Source organism: Magnolia sinica, chromosome 13 (assembly GCF_029962835.1).
Source record: "Magnolia sinica isolate HGM2019 chromosome 13, MsV1, whole genome shotgun sequence".
Lineage (NCBI taxonomy): Eukaryota > Viridiplantae > Streptophyta > Magnoliopsida > Magnoliales > Magnoliaceae > Magnolia > Magnolia sinica.
Window position 1 is genome coordinate 44,666,418 of NC_080585.1, and position 19,320 is coordinate 44,685,737.

At 42.6% G+C, this 19,320-nt stretch overlaps 1 protein-coding gene across 3 annotated transcripts in view; it reads left to right on the forward strand.

Annotated features, from left to right (window-relative positions):
- LOC131223694 (exocyst complex component SEC10b-like) overlaps positions 1-19,320 on the forward strand; it is a 38,959-nt gene that overhangs the window by 3,728 nt on the left and 15,911 nt on the right. For all 3 annotated transcript variants that reach the window (XM_058219162.1, XM_058219163.1, XM_058219164.1), the window contains exons 2-9: positions 1,148-1,261; positions 1,365-1,607; positions 1,697-1,771; positions 16,198-16,299; positions 16,903-16,953; positions 17,080-17,185; positions 18,337-18,456; positions 18,552-18,643. In XM_058219162.1, coding sequence (XP_058075145.1) covers positions 1,148-1,261; positions 1,365-1,607; positions 1,697-1,771; positions 16,198-16,299; positions 16,903-16,953; positions 17,080-17,185; positions 18,337-18,456; positions 18,552-18,643 — 903 coding nt within the window. The remainder of the gene's footprint in view (positions 1-1,147; positions 1,262-1,364; positions 1,608-1,696; positions 1,772-16,197; positions 16,300-16,902; positions 16,954-17,079; positions 17,186-18,336; positions 18,457-18,551; positions 18,644-19,320) is intronic.

Genomic DNA, 19,320 nt, shown 5'->3' on the forward strand with positions numbered 1-19,320 from the left:
TATGTTTCACCCCTAACATCAATTATGTACCTCACTAATTAGGTCATGGACAGCAAGAATCTACTCAAAATGACTTTCACTACAAGATAATGGAGAAACAATAATTGCAACATCACCTTTATATGAAAATCAGCAAGTTTCCATAATTCAGGTTAGCTTTTGGCACTCCCTTTGCAGCCAGGTGCCTTCACTTGACAACGAATGTAGAAAACATTGTGTTTTCTGTGAAAAACATAAAAGGATCCTCCTCTTTTAAGGTTCAATCAGCACAATAGGTGTTTGGAATACTCCAAGATTTCTCTAGTGTTGAATCATTCATGGATTTCACTCTGATATGATGTGACAGTATGAAATTGTGAAAGAGGAAAAGAGAAAAAAGAGAAGATAAGAGAAGATAAGAGAAGAAAAGAAGAAGAGGAGAAGGAAGAGAAAGGCGCTATAACAGCCTCTCACGCTCTCTCATATTTTATTATATTAGGGCTTCGACTTATTTAACTTACAAAATTGTCCCCCGTTCACTTAAATGCTCATAAGAAAAGCCCATGAGCCTAAATTCTACCCCAAAGTATACTTTGGCCCAATAATAACAAAAGACCACTGGCAGGACCAAAATGGTCCATGAGTAGGATCACAACGATGCAATTCAACATGAATATTATAAGAGTGCTGGGAAGTGCGTGGTGTTAATGTGAGTCTTTGCCAAATCTGGTTCCAAGAACCTGTGTAAAAGAGGAAGTTCGATGTCAGGTAGGCAGCTTCTGTGAAGGATTCTACCAATCTAACATTTAAGAGCTAACCCCAAATTGTTGGGAGAAAGGCTAAAATGATAAAGATGATGATTTTTATTATTTTGAATAATTATATTGAAGTTATGTTGAATTTGACTTTTAAAAGACACCCTGATTGACATCCCGTATCAACATCAACGCATGTCTGTGTTCAAGTTACATAGTTTGAAAGGTTTTGGATATTCAATAATTTTGCTTTCATCTACAGCTGGTACATGTGAAATGACTACTGCTTTCCATGGGCTGTTCATTTCTAATTTGCAGAAATCCTTGTCAAATATGTTGAATTATTTCCTAGTTGCAAACATGGATCAGCCTTTGACCTTTCGAATCTCTTTATTTTTTCATACATGCACTAGATGAAAGAGAGTAAAGGTCGAATCAAGGGAGATAGAACAGGCACGGCTATTCCCTCTTCAAAGGCTTCATCTGTTAGTTCCCTACCGCTCATTTTGGACACAGACGACTTTAAGGTAATCCTTTGTAGATATTCACAGAACATGAATCATTTGCTAGTATATGATTAATCTCAACATATCTCTCTATGGAGTGGACATGAAAGTTTCTTTTTTACAGGGTGATTTTTCTTTTGACGCATTATTTGGGAACTTGGTAAATGATCTCCTTCCCTCCTTTAAAGAAGAGGATGTGGATTCATCAGAGGGTGGACAGGATATTTTATCCAATGGACACCTACGAGGTTCATCTGAAACAACAAAATCAGCGAAGGGAGCCTCTACTCCACTATTTCCTGAAGTAGATGGTCTCCTATCTTTGTTCAAGGATTCTTGCAGAGAGTTAGTTGATCTTCGACAGCAGGTATACCCTTGATATGGTAGGCAATGGACAAGATATATACACTCAAGTCATCTGTTTGAGTTGTTTCTTTATATTTTTTTGGTTTGAAGATTGATGCAAAACTCGATAATCTCAAGAAGGAGGTCTCTATCCAAGATTCGAAGCACCGTAAGACACTTTCTGAGGTTAGTACTTAGTAGAAGGTGGTATTTTGCATGTTAATCTGGTGTCATCTAGTACCCCCTTTAGCTAACTTAATGCTTTTATATGCAGGCTGACTGAAATGTAACTATTTTTAGCAGTGATTCTCTCTCTCTCTCTCTCTAAGCAACGATATTTAATTAAAAGCAAGCAGAGGGAGCTCTATCCATTAATACATCATTTTTTTTTTTAATGGCAACAAAAATATTATTAACAAAAAGAACATGGATACAACAACTGGCCACAACGGAAACAGCCGCTACAACAAAGGGAAGAAAAGAAGAAACAGACCCAAAAAAAAATAAAATAATAAACACCCCTGAATAAAACAACAAATAATTTGCATCCTGGGTAATAAAATTCCAATTCCTTGTGAGGTCAGAGAAAGAGATCCCTCTAAATTCATGGTAAGAGATTGCCCAATTAATGACCAAAAGGAGGATCATTTGATTTACAGCTTCAACTGATTCCCATTTATCATTAGAATCTCTTTGATATCTCTATTCCGTATTCCCCACATCATTGCTGCTGTTACCCACTTCCAGATAGGTTTCCTTGAGGGGTAAATGGCCCTTGTGTCCAGCCTACAGTAAGAAATCAATAAGCCCTATTGGTTTCTTTGCTTTTGGATTTTTCAAGGAGCTATCACAATGCACGGGCCAAAGGTTTGTAAAGCATGTTTATGCACCTAGTTTGTGCTATTGGGGCTCATGGTTCAATTATCTAATCCATTGGTATAGTTGGTGTAAGCAATGCATAGAGGGAAATTAGAAGTAGCATTAATAGGTAATAAGATCATGGAATTTAGACTTAGATGGTTAGGATATTGTGAGACCCGACCTGAGTTCGCATGTGTGTATGTGTGTGTGTGTGAGTATGCATCTCGTTCATTTTGGTCCCGTGGTCCTACCGGTCAAATTCCGGCGACCTGCGACCCTCGGATTTTGTTTGCGGTCATCCTTGAGTCCAGTCATGTAGACCTGACTCGGATCGACCCTAGACCTATGACATCTCGTTCGTATCGTCGTTGCGGTTCCAACGACGCGTCTTGTGCGTTCATCCGACTTATAGATTAAAAGTTATGAACATTTCATCATGTGTCCCACTTTTTGTACAAAAGCATATGGACCACTCCCATGGCATAAGTTCCCATGCACACCACCCACACATTATAAATTCCATGGAACAAACACTACCCATTTTAAACATCACCTAAACCTATAAGTCTACAACTTTGTTTATATCACCCTACTTGCCATGATGAGTTTTTCTACCAAAGGCAAGAGAGCTCATGATTACTCCTCTACACCTCTCCCTCCCTCTCTCTCCTCTTTCATTTCTCTCATTTCCCTCTCTTGCAAGGTGGGACGTCCACCATCTTCCCCATTCTCCAGTAACTTCTCCCTCTTCTCTCTCCCAATCCCACCTTCTAATCCTCATCACCACCATTAGAGGCATTCCCTTGAAGCTTTGGAGTTAGTACTTGAAGAAAGGAGTGATCTTAAGGTGGGTTTTTTTTTTTTTTTTGAAAGATGAAAGATTTCATTAAAAGAAAAAGCAAATACAAAGAGAAAACAGAGGGCTGCTGAGGAAGCAGACCACAGTTAGATGCCTAAAAAGAAAAAATCATGGCCATAAAGATCCTTGACATTTGCAGCCCATCCTATCGTATAATGCTTAGCCCTTGTAGCTATAGTCCCAGCTGAATTAGAGATATTCCTGAAACATCTACTATTCCTTTCTCCCCAAATGGACCACCAGACTGCGAGGACAGACATCCTCCAGATGATAGTCTTATCCTTTCCTAGATGCACCCCGTGCCACGCTAGGAGGAACTGATTCACTTCGCCTGGAAAACACCAAGAAAGGTTAAAGCTGAGCATAATCTCCGCCCAAATGGACTGTACAAATCGGTAATGGAGGAGCAGGTGATCGACTGACTCTTCTGCCCTCAAACAGCAGAGGCAAATATTAGGAATAATCATCCCTTTCTTCCTCAGATTATCCACCGTTAGGATTTTCTTTTTCCCTGCAAGCCAACCAAACGCCAAGATTTTCGGGGGGGGGCGCATATGTCCACAAAAAAGAGAGATTGAGTTTTGATTCAGTCTTCTGCTTGTGCATCAGATTGTAGAGAGAACGAACTGAAAAGAGAGACGATTTATCTGGCTTCCAGAAAATCTTGTCTTCTGACGAGGGAGAGGGAGCTGTTTCGTAGAGACATTCGAGGAGGCCCGTGAAGTCCAGAAGTTCCCAATCCTGAAGGCTTCTTCTACAGGTTACATTCCAGACAAATTTGCCACCGACCACCGAGAAATTATCAGTAACAAACAATTTTTTGGAGATGACTATAGAATAGGAGATGGGGAACCTATTTTTGAGCTTTTGATCTCCAATCCAAATATCGTCCCAGAACCGAATTTTGGCCCCATTGCCAAGCACGAAACCGACATTAGGGATAACTTCCTTTTTCATATTTGAGATTTGTTTCCAGATATAAGAAAATTTATGGGATGACGATTCTTTGACCCACCAACCACCCAAGGACGTACCGTATTTGCCTTTAATGATGGAGCTCCAGAGGCTCCCTTCTTCCGCCCCAAGCCGCCATATCCACTTACCAAGGAGAGCTTTATTCATAACTGTAAGGTCTTTTACTCCCGCTCCCCCATCTGACAGGTGGAGACAGACCTCAGATCACTTTAGAAGGTGGAACTTCTTCGCCAAATCCTTACCTTGCCAAAGGAAATCCCGCCGAGATTTATCGATGAGCTCTCTAACTGTAGATGGGCATTTGAGAAGAGACAAAGTATATCGGAATGTTTGAGAGAGCAGCTTTTTTAAGGGTGAGACGACCACCTAAAGAGAGATATCGGCTCTTCCACCTCAACAGATATGACTGAATTCTGAAAATGACTTTGTCCCATAGAGCTTTTGGAGGGGAGCCAACGGCAGTCCCACAAAAAAAGACGGCAGCGAGTCGGCGGTGCAACCAAAAGATTGGGCGAGACGTTTTACCTCTTCTGTATCCATGTTGATCCCGAAAAATTTGGATTTTAGCAAATTCACCTTAAGGCCAGAGATCGCTTGGAAACAACAAATAGTAGTATGAAGATTGTCCACCTTTTCAGACGAGGCTTCAGAGAAGATTAAGGAGTCGTCCGCATATTGAATGTGAGTAATAGGCCTTGGCATACCTTTGATTTCTATCCCTCTTAGAATGCCTTCCTCTTGCCCTTTAAGGAGCATTCTAGACAAAGCCTCCCCCACAATGAGAAATAAGAAGGGAGAAAGAGGATCTCCCTGTCTCAATCCTCTGGTGCTTTTGAAGAAGCCTTTAGGAGAACCATTTAGTAAAATAGAGAAGTAAGCTGATCCAGTACATTCTCTCATCCAAGCTCTCCATTTGACCCCAAACCCCATGCGTTGAAGCATATATTGCAAGAAGCCCCAGTCTACATGATCGTAGGCTTTTTAAATGTCTAACTTACAATTCTTACCCGATCTGACACTTGCGTCTAGCAGTTCGTTGGCACCGAGAGCTGCATCTACAATCTGCCTGCCTATTATGAGAGCACTCTGATTTGCTGATATGAGCTTCCCGATCACCTTTGTTAGACGCACGGCCAAAACCTTAGCGAGAATCTTATAAGAACCCCCCAATAAACTAATAGGCCTGAAATCTTTCGAGGCTACGGCTCCTGGCAGATTCGGAATCAAGGCTATAAAAGTACCCCCAAGACTGGAAGAGATTCTACTCCTGTTATGAAATTCCTTGAACCAATCCGTTATGTCTGATTGGACGACTTCCCAAAAATGATGAAAGAAAGAAATCGGGAAACCGTCCGGACCCAGGGCTTTATCAGCCCCAAGCGAGTCGATGGCTTCTTTGATCTCTTCTCCAGAGAAGGGAGCTTTAAGAGCTTCTGACTCCTCTGAAATAGTGTCAAACAGGATACCATCTAACTTGGGTCTGCTCCATTCTTCTCCCTTGAGAAGGGAACTGAAATAAGAAATCATCTCCTCAGCTATATCATCTTTATCCTCTATTCGAACTTCTTCGACCAGAATACTGCTGATTCTATTATTCCTCGCATGCATGCTTGCCATTGTGTGGAAGAATCTTGTGTTTCTATCGCCTTCCTTTAACCAATTCAAACGAGACTTTTGTTTCCAAGATATTTCTTTTCGAAGAATGCAATCAGCGATATCTTGAATCACCTGCAACCTTCTAACCAGCGCATCAAGAGGCAGAGTGCGTAATTTAGCCTGCGCGTCTATGGCTGACAATTCGGTAATCAACGCTTCAGACTCCTTTTCCTTGTTTTGGAATTCAGTCCGACACCACTGTTTAATCTCTTATTTCAGCATTTTCAACTTAGAGGACAACCTGAAATCTGCCGAGCCTTCAACCTTGAATCCTGTCCACCAATTGACTATCATCTTATGAAACCCCTTGATTTTAAGCCACGATAAATCAAAACGGAAGGGTTTTGGCCCCCAATTCTGTTCCTCCACTTCGAGAGATATAGGGCAATGGTCAGAGGTGATCCTGGGAAGAATAGATTGAGAAGATAGAGGGAATTTGTCTGTCCACTCAGTAGAGACAAGGAATCTGTCCAGCCTACTCATCGTAGGAGCCACTCTTCCGTTTGACCAGGTAAATCTACCCCCTAGCAGAGGAAGATCCACAAGCTCCTCTTCTTCGATCCAAGAAGAAAACAAGTTCATAGCAGGTGAAACTGATCTACCGTGAGATTTTTCAAGCACATTCCTGAAGATGTTGAAATCCCCTGCTAGGCAGCAAGCCCCTGAGAATTGCTGTTTGGAGGTTGAAAGTTCTTTCCAAAATAACCCCTTGTCCCCATCTTGAGTAGGCCCATAAATAGAGGAGAAGAGACAGGTGAAGCCTGAAGAAATATGCTGAAGAATAACCAAAACCGAGAAATCTCCACTCCAACTGTTTGGGGCCTGCCAAATAGATGACTTCCAAGCTATTAGAATCCCGCTACTGCCGATAGAATCCTTCGCTACCCATCTTGCATCAATAGCCCTCCACAGGGAGCCCATCAAACGGTCATCAAAATTGCTGCACTTGGTTTCCTGGAGGCAAAGAATTTCTGGATTATATCTAAAGCAAGTGTCCCTGATAGCCCTTCTTTTCTGCTTGGACCCCACTCCCCTCACGTTCCACGAGATCAGCTTCATTTAGGAATGGAACTACGCCGAACGCCCTGTATGGAGACCCTTTTCGTTGGAGTTGGTAGATTCCTTTGCCGTGATAGTAAATTTTGTAGTTCCCTATTGCTGCGAGGAGTAAATTTGAGGCCTCGAGGAGATTTCTGTTCTGCGAGGGGTCTTCCACTGGACTCTACACATTGGAATAAAGCAATAAAATCCTCTGGACAATCTCCAAAAGATAGGCCGAGAGATCTACCCACACATCCCAAAGCATCTTTAATCCATTTTTTATTATGGATCTTCTCTAGGAGGTTTATTCTGTCGGAGTTAATCTTCTGCTGAGAAACGTCTGCAATAGTAATCGGACCTGTTCCCACACAGGACTGAAGGGGTTCTGCTTCTATAACCTCAAAATCTGGATGTTCTTGGAATAACTCGAGAAGGCTGTGGTCTGGCCAGTCACGACATGAGACAGGAGAAGAGGATCGGACCGATGGCTGTGTAGGCAGATTGTCAGAGCAACATGATCCTTGGTCTAAATCTGAAATTTTGGTTCCTATGAACATCTTTTTCGGACTGGATAGGGAAAGAGGGAAAATTTGTTGCACATGGAAATCGTTGCATGGAATGGATTCTCTATATGAAGCTGGATGTATAATGAGGGCGTTAGTTGAGGTTGAGGGGTTGGAGATGAGATTACGGTCTGCAGAGGGGTGAGATAAAACAGGGAGATTGAGATTAAAAAACCTCGGGTGTAATAACATTGACCCGGTGACGAATGGACCCGATTTGTCGGGTCTGCTAAATCGGTTGAATAGATCCGCTAATTGCATATCCGAAGAGAGAATGGATGCGGGTCTTAGACCCAAATCGAGAACTGCAGCCTCCAGCTGTCCTTGATCCTTTATTTGCGTACCCGAAGAGATAGCGGGTGCGGGTCTAAGACCCGAATTGAGATCTGTAGCCTCCAGCTGTATGCCTGTCTCGATATGCACAGCGTTCGGTATAGAGATGCCACGCGTCTCATCCCCTATCTCAGCGTTGTCCGATGGACGATGGATATTAAGATCCGTAAAAGCGTTTGAGGCGCTTTCAGCCCAAGGTGCTGAGAGAAGGCCACTTGTCTCAGGAGAGCTGTATTTTTCGAATTGGGTGTGCCTCTCGTCGCCACGTATCTGATAAGGCGGCCGATTACTGACTCTGGTAATAAATGCATCCTGAGAGATAGTAGTAGCATTGTCTAGTGTTCTGCGGGAGTATTGTAACGGTGCAACTCCTTGCTCCATTCCGGTAGGTCCTGAGCTTCCAGGAGTGATCGGAGGTTCTCTAGCATGCCATATGTCACCCCATCTCGGATATGGAGACCGAGAATCCTCTCGCTGAACCGGGAGTAAAATCTCCCTATCTTCTACTTTTACCTAAACCTGAGGCGGGATTGGGTCTCCTTTCTTCCTTCTCACCATCATTCTGGCGACTGCCATTTCTTCTCCGATCTTTGTTTTTTGATCCAGTTCTATTAACTGTCCCAAAAGACTAGCCACTGAGATGAAGAACTCGTCATACCAGAGTTCAAGGGGTATCCCCCAAATGAGGATCTAAACTTCCTCGAAGCCAAAAATAGAGAATTCCTCCCAGATTGAAACTGAAACTACATGCCCGTCATTATGAATTGCTCCTGCCGTGATAAGGATATCCGGGTTCAGCCCCGGTGTGAGTTTAACCCAAAGCTCGTTGTATCCGATGGGTTTGATGGAAAACTGGGATGCTCAAATTCTGCAAACGCCGTCGATCCATTCCCTTATCTGGGATATCGGCAACCCCTCTCTCGTTTTTATAACCACCGAATCATGCAACTCCTTTTTAGATTGATCTATACGCTCTTTACTGACGGTAATCGAGAATGGTTCCTTTGGATGCATTGGTTCCTTGATTCTTCCTCCTGTGGATCCCGTCTCTGTCAGAGAATAAGCTTGTTCCGTGACTTGAGTTTGCTTCAGCAGCGCTTCCCGATATGAGATTGTCGAATGGTTGACAACATTTGAAACCAGAACAGGATGGCGGTCCGATATATCGGAAACGAGAACACGACCGTCTGATTTCTATGAGAGTGCGCCCTTTCTTTGGTTTCTCTCCGGTCCGAAGCGAGCTCGTTGCGCAAGTAGCTTCTCTCCTTTGAAACTCTGTCCGTGGAGCATTTCGACCGCTCTGCTTAATTCTTCCTCGGAGCCCATCCTAATGAGTGCGAAGCCCCTGTAGTGGCCGCTCTTCTTGTCTCTGGGCATTATCACACCCATAACTGCCCTTGCTCTCACAAAAACCTTTTCAAGGTTTAAAGGATACCAGCTTGACGGGTATCCCTTAACGAAGAGCGTTGGAAAGGAGTCATATCTGTTGGATTCCTTTCTATGATCCTGTTTTTTGCTTCGTATCTGGGTCCATTCTTTTGTCTTCTTCCCTTTTTGAGTCTCCTTGTCATTTTCGTTAAATCTTTTACTGGGTTCGAGCAATGTCATTTGTGATTGATTCTGATCTGAGTGCCTTGTCAACCCGATCTTAAGGTGGGTGTTACCTATTGAAGCTTCTCTCTTTTTTCCTTTTTCATCTCTTTTTTATCATGCTTGGGAGTATGTAGGACCCACCAATCAATGATGGAGGTCCTACATGGCTCCATGAAGTGAGGCCAAAGGCCCACTACATGCATGCACGTTTCCATGGTGGGCCATTCTCCATGGACCCACCATAATGGATTTCCTCCTTGAATCTAGATTATTTAGGTCATTTAGACCTGAGATGCATGGTGGGGATGGCATCCCCACCTTAGAATTTCTTGGATTTGTATAGATTACATGCATGCATGATCTATGTAGGTGTGTGGTGTGGATGTGTTGGTGGAGGGTTCATAGTGTCGGAACCCTCCCCTTTGGCCGTGATCTCTCTCTCTCTCTCTCTCTCTCCCCCTATTTTTCTTTCTATTTCTTCCTCTTTTGCTACTGATGTTGGTGGCCCACTAATGTGATCAGAAAATCCTAGATCCACCAGAATTTTGGGGACGTCCCAGCCCACCCTGACATGCATGGGTTGGATGACCCTTAAACCTTGAATTTCTTAGAGATCTTAACAAGGTAATGGGTCTGAAATTTTTATGGTCCATCTAGGTGGACCCCACTTGTATTATTTGGGCATAAATCCCTCTGGATATTTTTCTATGGGCTGAAAATGGACAACATATGTTGCTGTCCATATTTCAGGCCCATTTGCTGCATAGTTTTTGGGCATTGTTTTAGGCCAGCTTGTGGAGCTTTTCTCCCTGATTTCTTTGGGGGTTTTCTGAGGTGTGGACCCTACCTTGATGTAGGATAGAGCCCACACCCTTTATCCCCTGATTGAGACCTATGGGATGGGCCAAAGAGGGCTGGACATGTAGAAATTTCTGGATAGTCCAACAGGGTTGCATGTTAGAAATGAACCTATTACACCTTGCTTTTGGGGAAAGTGGGCCACTCCAGTGGACTCCACTTGCTGTCCATACATGGGAGCATCAAATCCACCTAATTTTTCCTTAGTTTGGTAGGCCTAAGCCCACCCCATGAGGTACCAAAGATGGGGACAACAACAATTTCAGCAGCAGATTTTTCAGAAACACCTTGTTGTCCATAATTTGTAAGAATTAAATAAAATACTTATACAACTCCTGTCACGCCCCAGACTCGGTAACCGGACTCACAACGAACCCAATGGCCGGTTCTGGCCGCAATAGCCTCCGTAGTATCCCATTCTCGGCTCCTGAGGCAGGTTCCGATCCTGGGATCCTACAAGGAGGATTTCCATAACAATATAATCATTTCCAATACGAGTATACCCAAGATCACAACAAGTATATCTGATCATAACAAAGGCATACAACACAAAATCCACTATGAATTAGAACTTTTACAAATATCCATAAGGTCCAAAAGGACATACATAAAATAATAGGAGGAGAGGAAAGGACAGTCTGCAACATTAGGTCCTCAAGCTCAGCGCTACTCCAAGCTCTGCCGCTACGACGCCCACCTAGGATCTCCTGCACGCATCAATCGTGCATAAGCTTATAGAAGCTTAGAGGGTGGTGATAGTGTGTGACAATGGTGCACAGAAGAATAGAAGGAATTACAGGAAGAGGAATATGCTCAATGACAATATCACTAGCCTTACCGAGGCTTATCATGAATATGGTGTAATGAGTACTGGGCGCCATACCAAGGCGATGCATGAAGGGGCTTATACAGCCGATGTGAATGCGATGCAAGTAATGTCAGTGCTTATATCAAATCCACATATCAAGTACATTTCCAATCATAAGGAAATCACTGGGGTCCATTACACTGCTGGATGACTGCCGCTCTACAGACCCGCACAGCCAAACGAGCGTAAGAGACCTCACTATCCGCTTGTGGACAACCAATCACCAACAAGGCTCAACGGCAGCGGACCCACTTCATGAGCTGGTCAGACTCAGCCTAATAATGCCCTCCCTCACAGGCGGATAAGGCCACATCCCTACCCAACCGACTACACGACAGTGGGAGTCGCGACCTAACGGTATAAGGCCCTCGTGCGCTCATAGTTTTCACTCGGTCATGGCGTTGGGGTAGTCCCTTGGTAACATGAAAGTTTTGGGAATTTCACCCATGGGCATCCTATGCACCCGGTATGCTCAAGTAATATTTTCGGTGTCCACACATACGGCCATCCACGAACATCCCTGTGGAGGCAGGGTCCTAATGAAGCAAGGGTGGTATCATCTTGAAATGCGATGCCAATGCATGAGTCACACATATAGATCATGCACGAGCTTCAGTCACTCATTGTGCGTAAGGGGAGAAACTTCGTCCCTCTATGACTACCATACAATGCAATCAATTCACACAAACGATGCGTATGGGTCACAACGACGTAAGTGCGCTACCTGTGGAATATGTATTCCTCCTTCCCAAGGAGGGACAATGACAAGATATATATAGACAGATACTCTAAGGAGAAATGAAGTTCTCTTAGTGGGGGCCCAACAGTTTGGAATGACCCACGAGCTAGGGGAGTCCTAAGGCTTTAAAAAGGAAACGGGCCTAACAAGGTCCAAGGTAGTCCTTCAACCACCTATAAGGGCCTTATGAGCCTACCTTAGGGCCACTAAGGAGGACATCTAACCTCAACTGGGTCCCAAAAGGTAGCCTGCTACGTATGTAAAGTAAGGTCTAAGGCCCAAGCAATGCGTGGCCTAATGGGTCATACATAAAGCTCAACTCATAGGCAATATGGTGGGCCCTCAAGTAAGGTTTGGGCCCAACCATAAAGGTCATAAATCCATATATTGTGGTGGGCTTCATGGGCAGCCCAGTAGTTCATCCTCATGGGCAAATTTCTTACAAATTATGGACAGCAAGGTGTTTCTGAAAAATCTGCTGCTGAAATTGTTGTTGTCCCAATCTTTGGTACCTCATGGGGTGGGCTTAGGCTTGCTAAACCAAAGGAAAAATAGGTGGATTTGATGCTCCCATGTATGGACAGCAAGTGGACTCCACCGGAGTGGCCCACTTTCCCCAAAATCAAGGTGTAATAGGTTCATTTCTTACCTGCAACCCTGCTGGACTATCCAGAAATTTCTAGATGTCCAGCCCTCTTTGGCCCATCCCATAGGTCTCAATCAAGAGATAGAGGGTGTGGGCTCCATCCTACATCAAGGTGGGGTCCACACCTCAGAAAACCCCCAAAGAAATCAGGGAGAAAAGCTTGACAAGCTGGCAACAATGCCCAAAAACTATGCAACAAATGGGCCTGAAATGTGGACAGCCCGTAGAAAAATATCCAGAGGGATTTATACCCAAATAATACAAGTGGGGTCCACCTAGATGGACCATAAAAATTTCAAACCCATTACCTTGCAAAGATCTCTAAGAAATTCAAGGTTTAAGGGCCATCCAACCCATGCATGTCAAGGTGGGCCGAGACGTCCATCAGGTGGGCCTGGACGTCCCCAAAATTCTGGTGGATCTAGGATTTTCTGATCACATCAATGAGCCACCAACATCAGTAGCAAAAGAGGAAGAAATAGAGAGAAAAATAGAGAGAGAGAGAGAGAGAGAGATCACGGCCAAAGGGGAGGGTTCCGACACTATGAACCCTCCACCAACACATCCACACCACACACCTACATAGATCATGCATGCATGTAATCTATACAAATCCAAGAAATTCTGAGGTGGGGATGCCATCCCTACCATGCATCTCAGGTCTAAATGATCCAAATAATCTAGATTCAAGAAGGAAATCCATTATGGTGGGTCCATGGAGAATGGCCCACCATGGAAACGTGCATGCATGTAGTGGGCCTTTGGCCTCACTTCATGGAGCCATGTAGGACCTCCACCATTGATTGATGGGTCCTACATACTCCCAAGCATGATAGAAAAGAGATGAAAAAGGAAAGTAGAGAGAAGCTTCAATAGGTAACACCCACCTTAAGATCACTCCTTCCTTCTTCAAGAACTAACTCCAAAGCTTCAAGGGAAGGCTTCTAATGGTGGTGATGAGGATTAGAAGGTGGGATTGGGAAAGAGAAGAGGGAGAAGTTGCTAGAGAATGGGGAAGATGGTCGACGTCCCACCTTGCAAAAGAGGGAAATGAGAGAAATGAAAGAGGGGAGAGAGGGAGGGAGAGTTGTAGAGGAGTAATCATGAGCTCTCTCGCCTTGGGTAGGAAAACTCATCATGACAAGTAGGATGATATAAACAAAGTTGTAGACTTATAGGTTTGGGTGGTGTCTAGAATGGGTGGTATTTGTTCCATGGAATTTGTAGTGTGTGTGGGTGGTGTGCATGGGAACTTGTGCTATGGGAGTGGTCCATATGCTTTTGTACAAAAAGTGGGCCATATGATGAAATGCTCATAACTTTTGATCTATAAGTCGGATGAACGCACAAGACGCGTCATTGGAACAGCAACAACGATGCGAACGAGATGGCATAGGTCTAGGGTCGATCCGAGTCGGGTCTACGTGACTGGACTCAAGGATGACCGCAAACAAAATCCGAGGGTCGCGGGTCGCTGGAATTTGACCGGTAGGACCACGGACCAAAATGAACGAGATGCGTACTCACACACACACATACACACCTGTGAACTCGGGTCGGGTCTCACAGATATGTGCAACAAAGACCAAGAATTGCGCCGTTTAGGAGTGTGTTGATACAATTGAAGGTTCTAAAAGGGTAAGGGGAAGAGGCTGAAAAGGAAGTGTTTGGAGGTAGTAAGAAAAAGACTTGATGACCTAAAGGTGTGATGTAATGGCCGTTATGTAATAGTTTCGGTGACAATCATTGACATGTTATGGGGTTGTAACGACTGTAATAGTTGTTATGGAAAAAAGACCCATAATGGCCTTGTGATGGCCGTTATGGGCCCGGGCCAATACAGTTTTTCCCCCCTTGAATGAAAAGACTATTATGACCATTACAGCCTGTATTGTAATGGTAACTGTGGTGTAGTGGCCACCGTTACCGTTACAGTATACCATGCTTGTGGTCTAATTGAAGGTGTGGCCCTTGATAGAGTGGAATGGCAGAACAAGATTCATGTAGCTGACTCCAATTAATTAGGATAAGGCTTGAATGATGATGATGATGATGATTAGTATAGTAGGTGTAACCAAGGATGATCCATGCACCAAGGATGCCCCAGATTAAAAGATTCTATCATGAAACTTTTTAGCATTTTCTTGATTTAATGTGAACCATTGTTATGTTTTCTTAACCGTCCATTTCTGGCGTCCTATTGAAGGATTTTAAGGCTTCTCTAGTGCTGGGGGTTTGGTCCATGCTGCCATCCATGGTGAGACCCATCATATCAACTTGTTGAATGACTGAACCATCAGTGCCACTTGGACAAAATGAATGCCAAAAGTACCACTGCACAGACATTTGGCTGGAAAGTTGTATAATACCTCTTTCTTCAAGATCAAACCTAAACATTCTTCTGATGTCTTGAATGGGAAGTACTATTCAGGTTCGTTGAAGGGAATGCACACAGGACTCACAAGTGAGATAGGGAAGGGGGCCTTTCCACATCTGTGCTAACATGGCATACATGTGAGAGATCCAGGCCATCAATCAGGTGGTTTCTACGATGAATATGCTCTCATCTGAAATTCAGGCGAGTCTGCTTAATTTTGATGTGGACAACTGGTCTCCTCTTTGAATGATCTGTGCTTCTCGCACCAGTGTGGTCAACCTAATGAATATTTGTTTTTGAAGGATCAACCTAACGAGTTGATCAGGCTTAATTTGGGCCAGTGCATATTCACGGTGGTCCTCATCTGATGAATGTCCTGGATCTCATGCACATATGCCAAGCGAGGACCCTTCACCATTCCACTTGCATGTCACGTCGGAAAAGTTTTTGCTGTAGAAGCACTTTTGTCTTTTGTGTACAAACTTAAGAGCATAACCGATATGCAGTACCCGTTTAAGGGATCTACTTATCCCACTGATTAATCTTTTTTTTTAATTTTTTTTTTTTATATATATTTTTTAAAATTTTATTTTTAAAAATCAGGAACATCTAGGTTATCTTACTAAGATTGATTGAAAAGAACTACAACTGAATCAATAAAAAAAAAGATGAACTGTAACCAAAGGTTCTTGCAGCAAGAACAACTTCTTGAAAAGAAATTAGGCATATTGTTGGTGGGGGTGAATTTTAAATACAAAACTTCTGCCACTATTTGTGATGCCAAATAGATGAGGCATGGTATTGGTGATTGTGTGCTAGCAGCGTTTATTTATCATGCTGCTAGAAGAACAACAAATTTAAATGCTCACTTACTGTGGTTATGCAGTACCTATGTAACATATGTATGCATATGTTGTGGGGAATGTGTATGGGTCAGGTGTTGGGTTCACTTGGCACCCAAATCTCAAGGCATGAAACACAACTATATGCTTAATTATTTTCTTATGCAAATATACATTTAAGATATGTGTGAGTGTGCGTGTGTATACATGCATAATTTTTACATGTACTTTGTAATTGTAGGTGTTTTATCCATATCCATAGCCATGATATGTCATTAGTGTTATATCCAGCAACCTTGGGGGCTTTGAAGGTTCTGGGTGTTGTAGGTGTAAATGTGGTAAAGGATGAATTTTGTGATGTACATTTGGCTTAATTTACAATTTTAAATTCATGTTTTCAGCTAGAAAAAGGTGTAGATGGGCTATTTGATAGTTTTGCTAGGCTGGATTCACGTATCTCTAGCGTGGGACAGACTGCTGCCAAAATTGGAGATCATCTGCAGGTAAAACTGATTCTTTATGAGCATGGTATTAAAAAATGGTCACATAATGGCTGTAACGGCCATTACATAACAGTAACGGTGGGTGCTGTGACATAATATGGGGCTGTAACAGCCATTCTGGAAAAAATGGGCCATAATGGCCCTGTAACGGCCATAACAGTCTGATACATTTTCTTCCTTTGATTTTTTTTTTTTTTTTGACCATTACAGGGCCATAATGGCCCGTATTGTAACGACCATAAGGCTGGCCGTTATGGCTACCGTTACCATTATTGAATACCTTGTTTATGAGGATTGATCATTGAGTAAATTTTTCCCCCCTTTTTTCCTTCTTCTGGTCTGGTTTTTTGAGGCCTCACCTCGTTAGAAGCCTGTGGAGACTATTCCTGGTCATGCCTATTGGGGAGGCATCATAACCAGCTACACTATCCAGCTGGATATGATTATTGAGCTTGTTCTGTTCACTCATAGTATGCATTTTAGTCTTTGATTACTAACAATCTCTGGTGCTTCTTGTACTTTTTTACTCTGTGTTTTTTTATATGCACACAAAATTGGATTATGGTGCATGTTGATTTAATGAATTTGATTCTTGCTTATCAGAGTGCAGATTCTCAGAGAGAAACTGCAAGTGAAACTATAGAACTTATAAGGGTATACACATTAAATTATTTTCCATCTTGAATCTTGTTGAGCACTCTCTCTCTCTCTCTCTCTCTCTCTCTCTCTCTTTCCCTTTACTGAATGCTTTATGCCATGTTCTAAACATTATTCCTGCAGTACTTGATGGAGTTCAATAGCAGTCCAGGTGACCTAATGGAACTTTCATCCCTGTTTATTGATGACAGTCGTGTTGCTGAGGCTGCTTCAATTGCACAGAAATTGCGTAAGATCACATTCTTTCATTGAAAAAAACTACTACATATTCCCTTTTCGGACCTCCACATATCATTAATTCTGATGTTTTTCTTTTATCATTATGTTATGTTGTGCTTATCTGGTGGTAATCAAAGTCCATACACATATCTTGTACCTGAGTGGTCAACTTTTCTCTGCTTATCCTCGAAAGGCACCCCTGTAGAGGATGCTTTGGTTGCTCTTTTTTTTCCTAGTAGTGAGGCACTTGGCATGTTTCAGTATCAGACCAGGCGTTGTCAATCGTAAGGATGTAAGGTAGTACTGGACCTTTAGGCCCATTATCAGGACAACTTTGAACCACAATCTGTGCCCCCTTATCTTCAATTCTGCCATCACATATTAAATTTCTAGCAGAATGCATGTGTTGGTCTATGCGCTCACATCCTTGTTCTCAAGGCTCTTTGTAACTTCTTTTTGAAGGGTAACTCCAAATATTAAAAAAAAAAAAAGTAATGGGAAAAGAGAACAAAGAGGATGACATCATGAGAGATCATCCAGCTAATACAAAGAGGAACACCAACTACCCCCTGACTCACCTGGAAAATCCCCAATGGGCAATCCCTATGCAATTTGGTGGCTCTAGTCTATTCCATCTAGGCTTGAAAAACACTTGCGCTAGAGAAGCCAACTTGTTGTTGAAAGTCCTATTATTGTGCTCAAGCCATATACCCCAAATAATGGCTAAGAGCAAGAGACACGAAGTTGGCTTCCTCTTCCTTCCTGATCATGCAAATTTCCTCTGATTTGATTCTTCCCTTTCCAAATTTGCTTTCTGGATTCCACCAATCCAAATAGGCCCTTAGTGTCGTTGTTATTCGGGACAACTCCATGATGATGATAGTGTCATTGCAAACCTGCACTGGCTGATCAATGCACATTTTACTTGTAGCTGTCACTAAACTTGTTAGTTTGACAAACTACATTTGTAGCTTATAAGAAACTGATATGCAACAAAAATTGTTTGCATGATGGCATGAAATAGAGAAGATTGAATATCTTTCCTTGTGTGGTTCCATTTCTTTTTCTAATTTATTCAAATCTAAATGAAATAAGTATTGCCTTGTACGACAGTAAGGCTGGCAGTTCATAACTATAGTACTATGCACCCTCTTATTTCAGGTGCATTTGCTGAGGAGGATATTGGAGGGCATGGCATGGCTGTGCCGTCTGTTATGGGAAATGCAAATGCGAGCAGGGGTTTGGAAGTTGCTGTCTCAAATCTCCAAGACTATTGCAACGGTAACTTGATGACTGTCCATTGCTTCCTTTTTGTTGTTTGCTTGGTAAATGACACTTCCATTTATTGAGCTGTGGGTTTTATGTTTCTATGTCAGAACTGGAGAATAGATTATTGGCTAGGTTTGATGCAGCCTCACAGAGGCGAGAATTATCAACAATGGGAGAATGCGCTAAAATCTTGTCACAAGTAATTTCTGAAAATTATTCTGTCTAAAAATGTTATCTTATCCTGCTCTCAACATTTTCTTGTCCTTTTCTATTTGATGGTTCGATGACACTTTAAAATGTTTTTAGTGTATTGCCAACTTGCAAGTTGTAGTTGTACCTATCTATATTCCTTCTTGATTGAAGATGCTCACACAGCGGTTACTGACAAGGGGATAGTGTATATGGAACCTTCCGTGACATCGATGCAAGAATATATGGTATTTTATTTTATTTTTGTCAACATTTTGGTTACTTTAAGAGATCAAAAGGATTTTCTAATGTAAGATATGTCGGGGAAAATTTACCGCCCCGTTTTTGCTTTTCATGGCTCAAGTATTGGTGGAGGGCCTGTTTCTGCAGAGAGGGAGATGGCACTAGGTGCCAATCTCCAATCCATTTTGTTTCCTCTCCCACTCAAAACAAAACTAAAAAGGGGTATCTGTTCACAACCCCAAGTGTAGGGTTGCGATGTAGTAATTACTCGTGAGAATGAGGTCGAATCCATAGGGACTAAACTTGTACGTATTCTAAAAAGAACTAGAACTAGAAATAGAAAAAGATCTAAATCTAAATATGGAATAAAAGAGAGTAATTGTGAAGAATTTATCAAATATCAAAAGTGAACTAGAGCGCCAAGGATCCACTTGCAGTGATTAG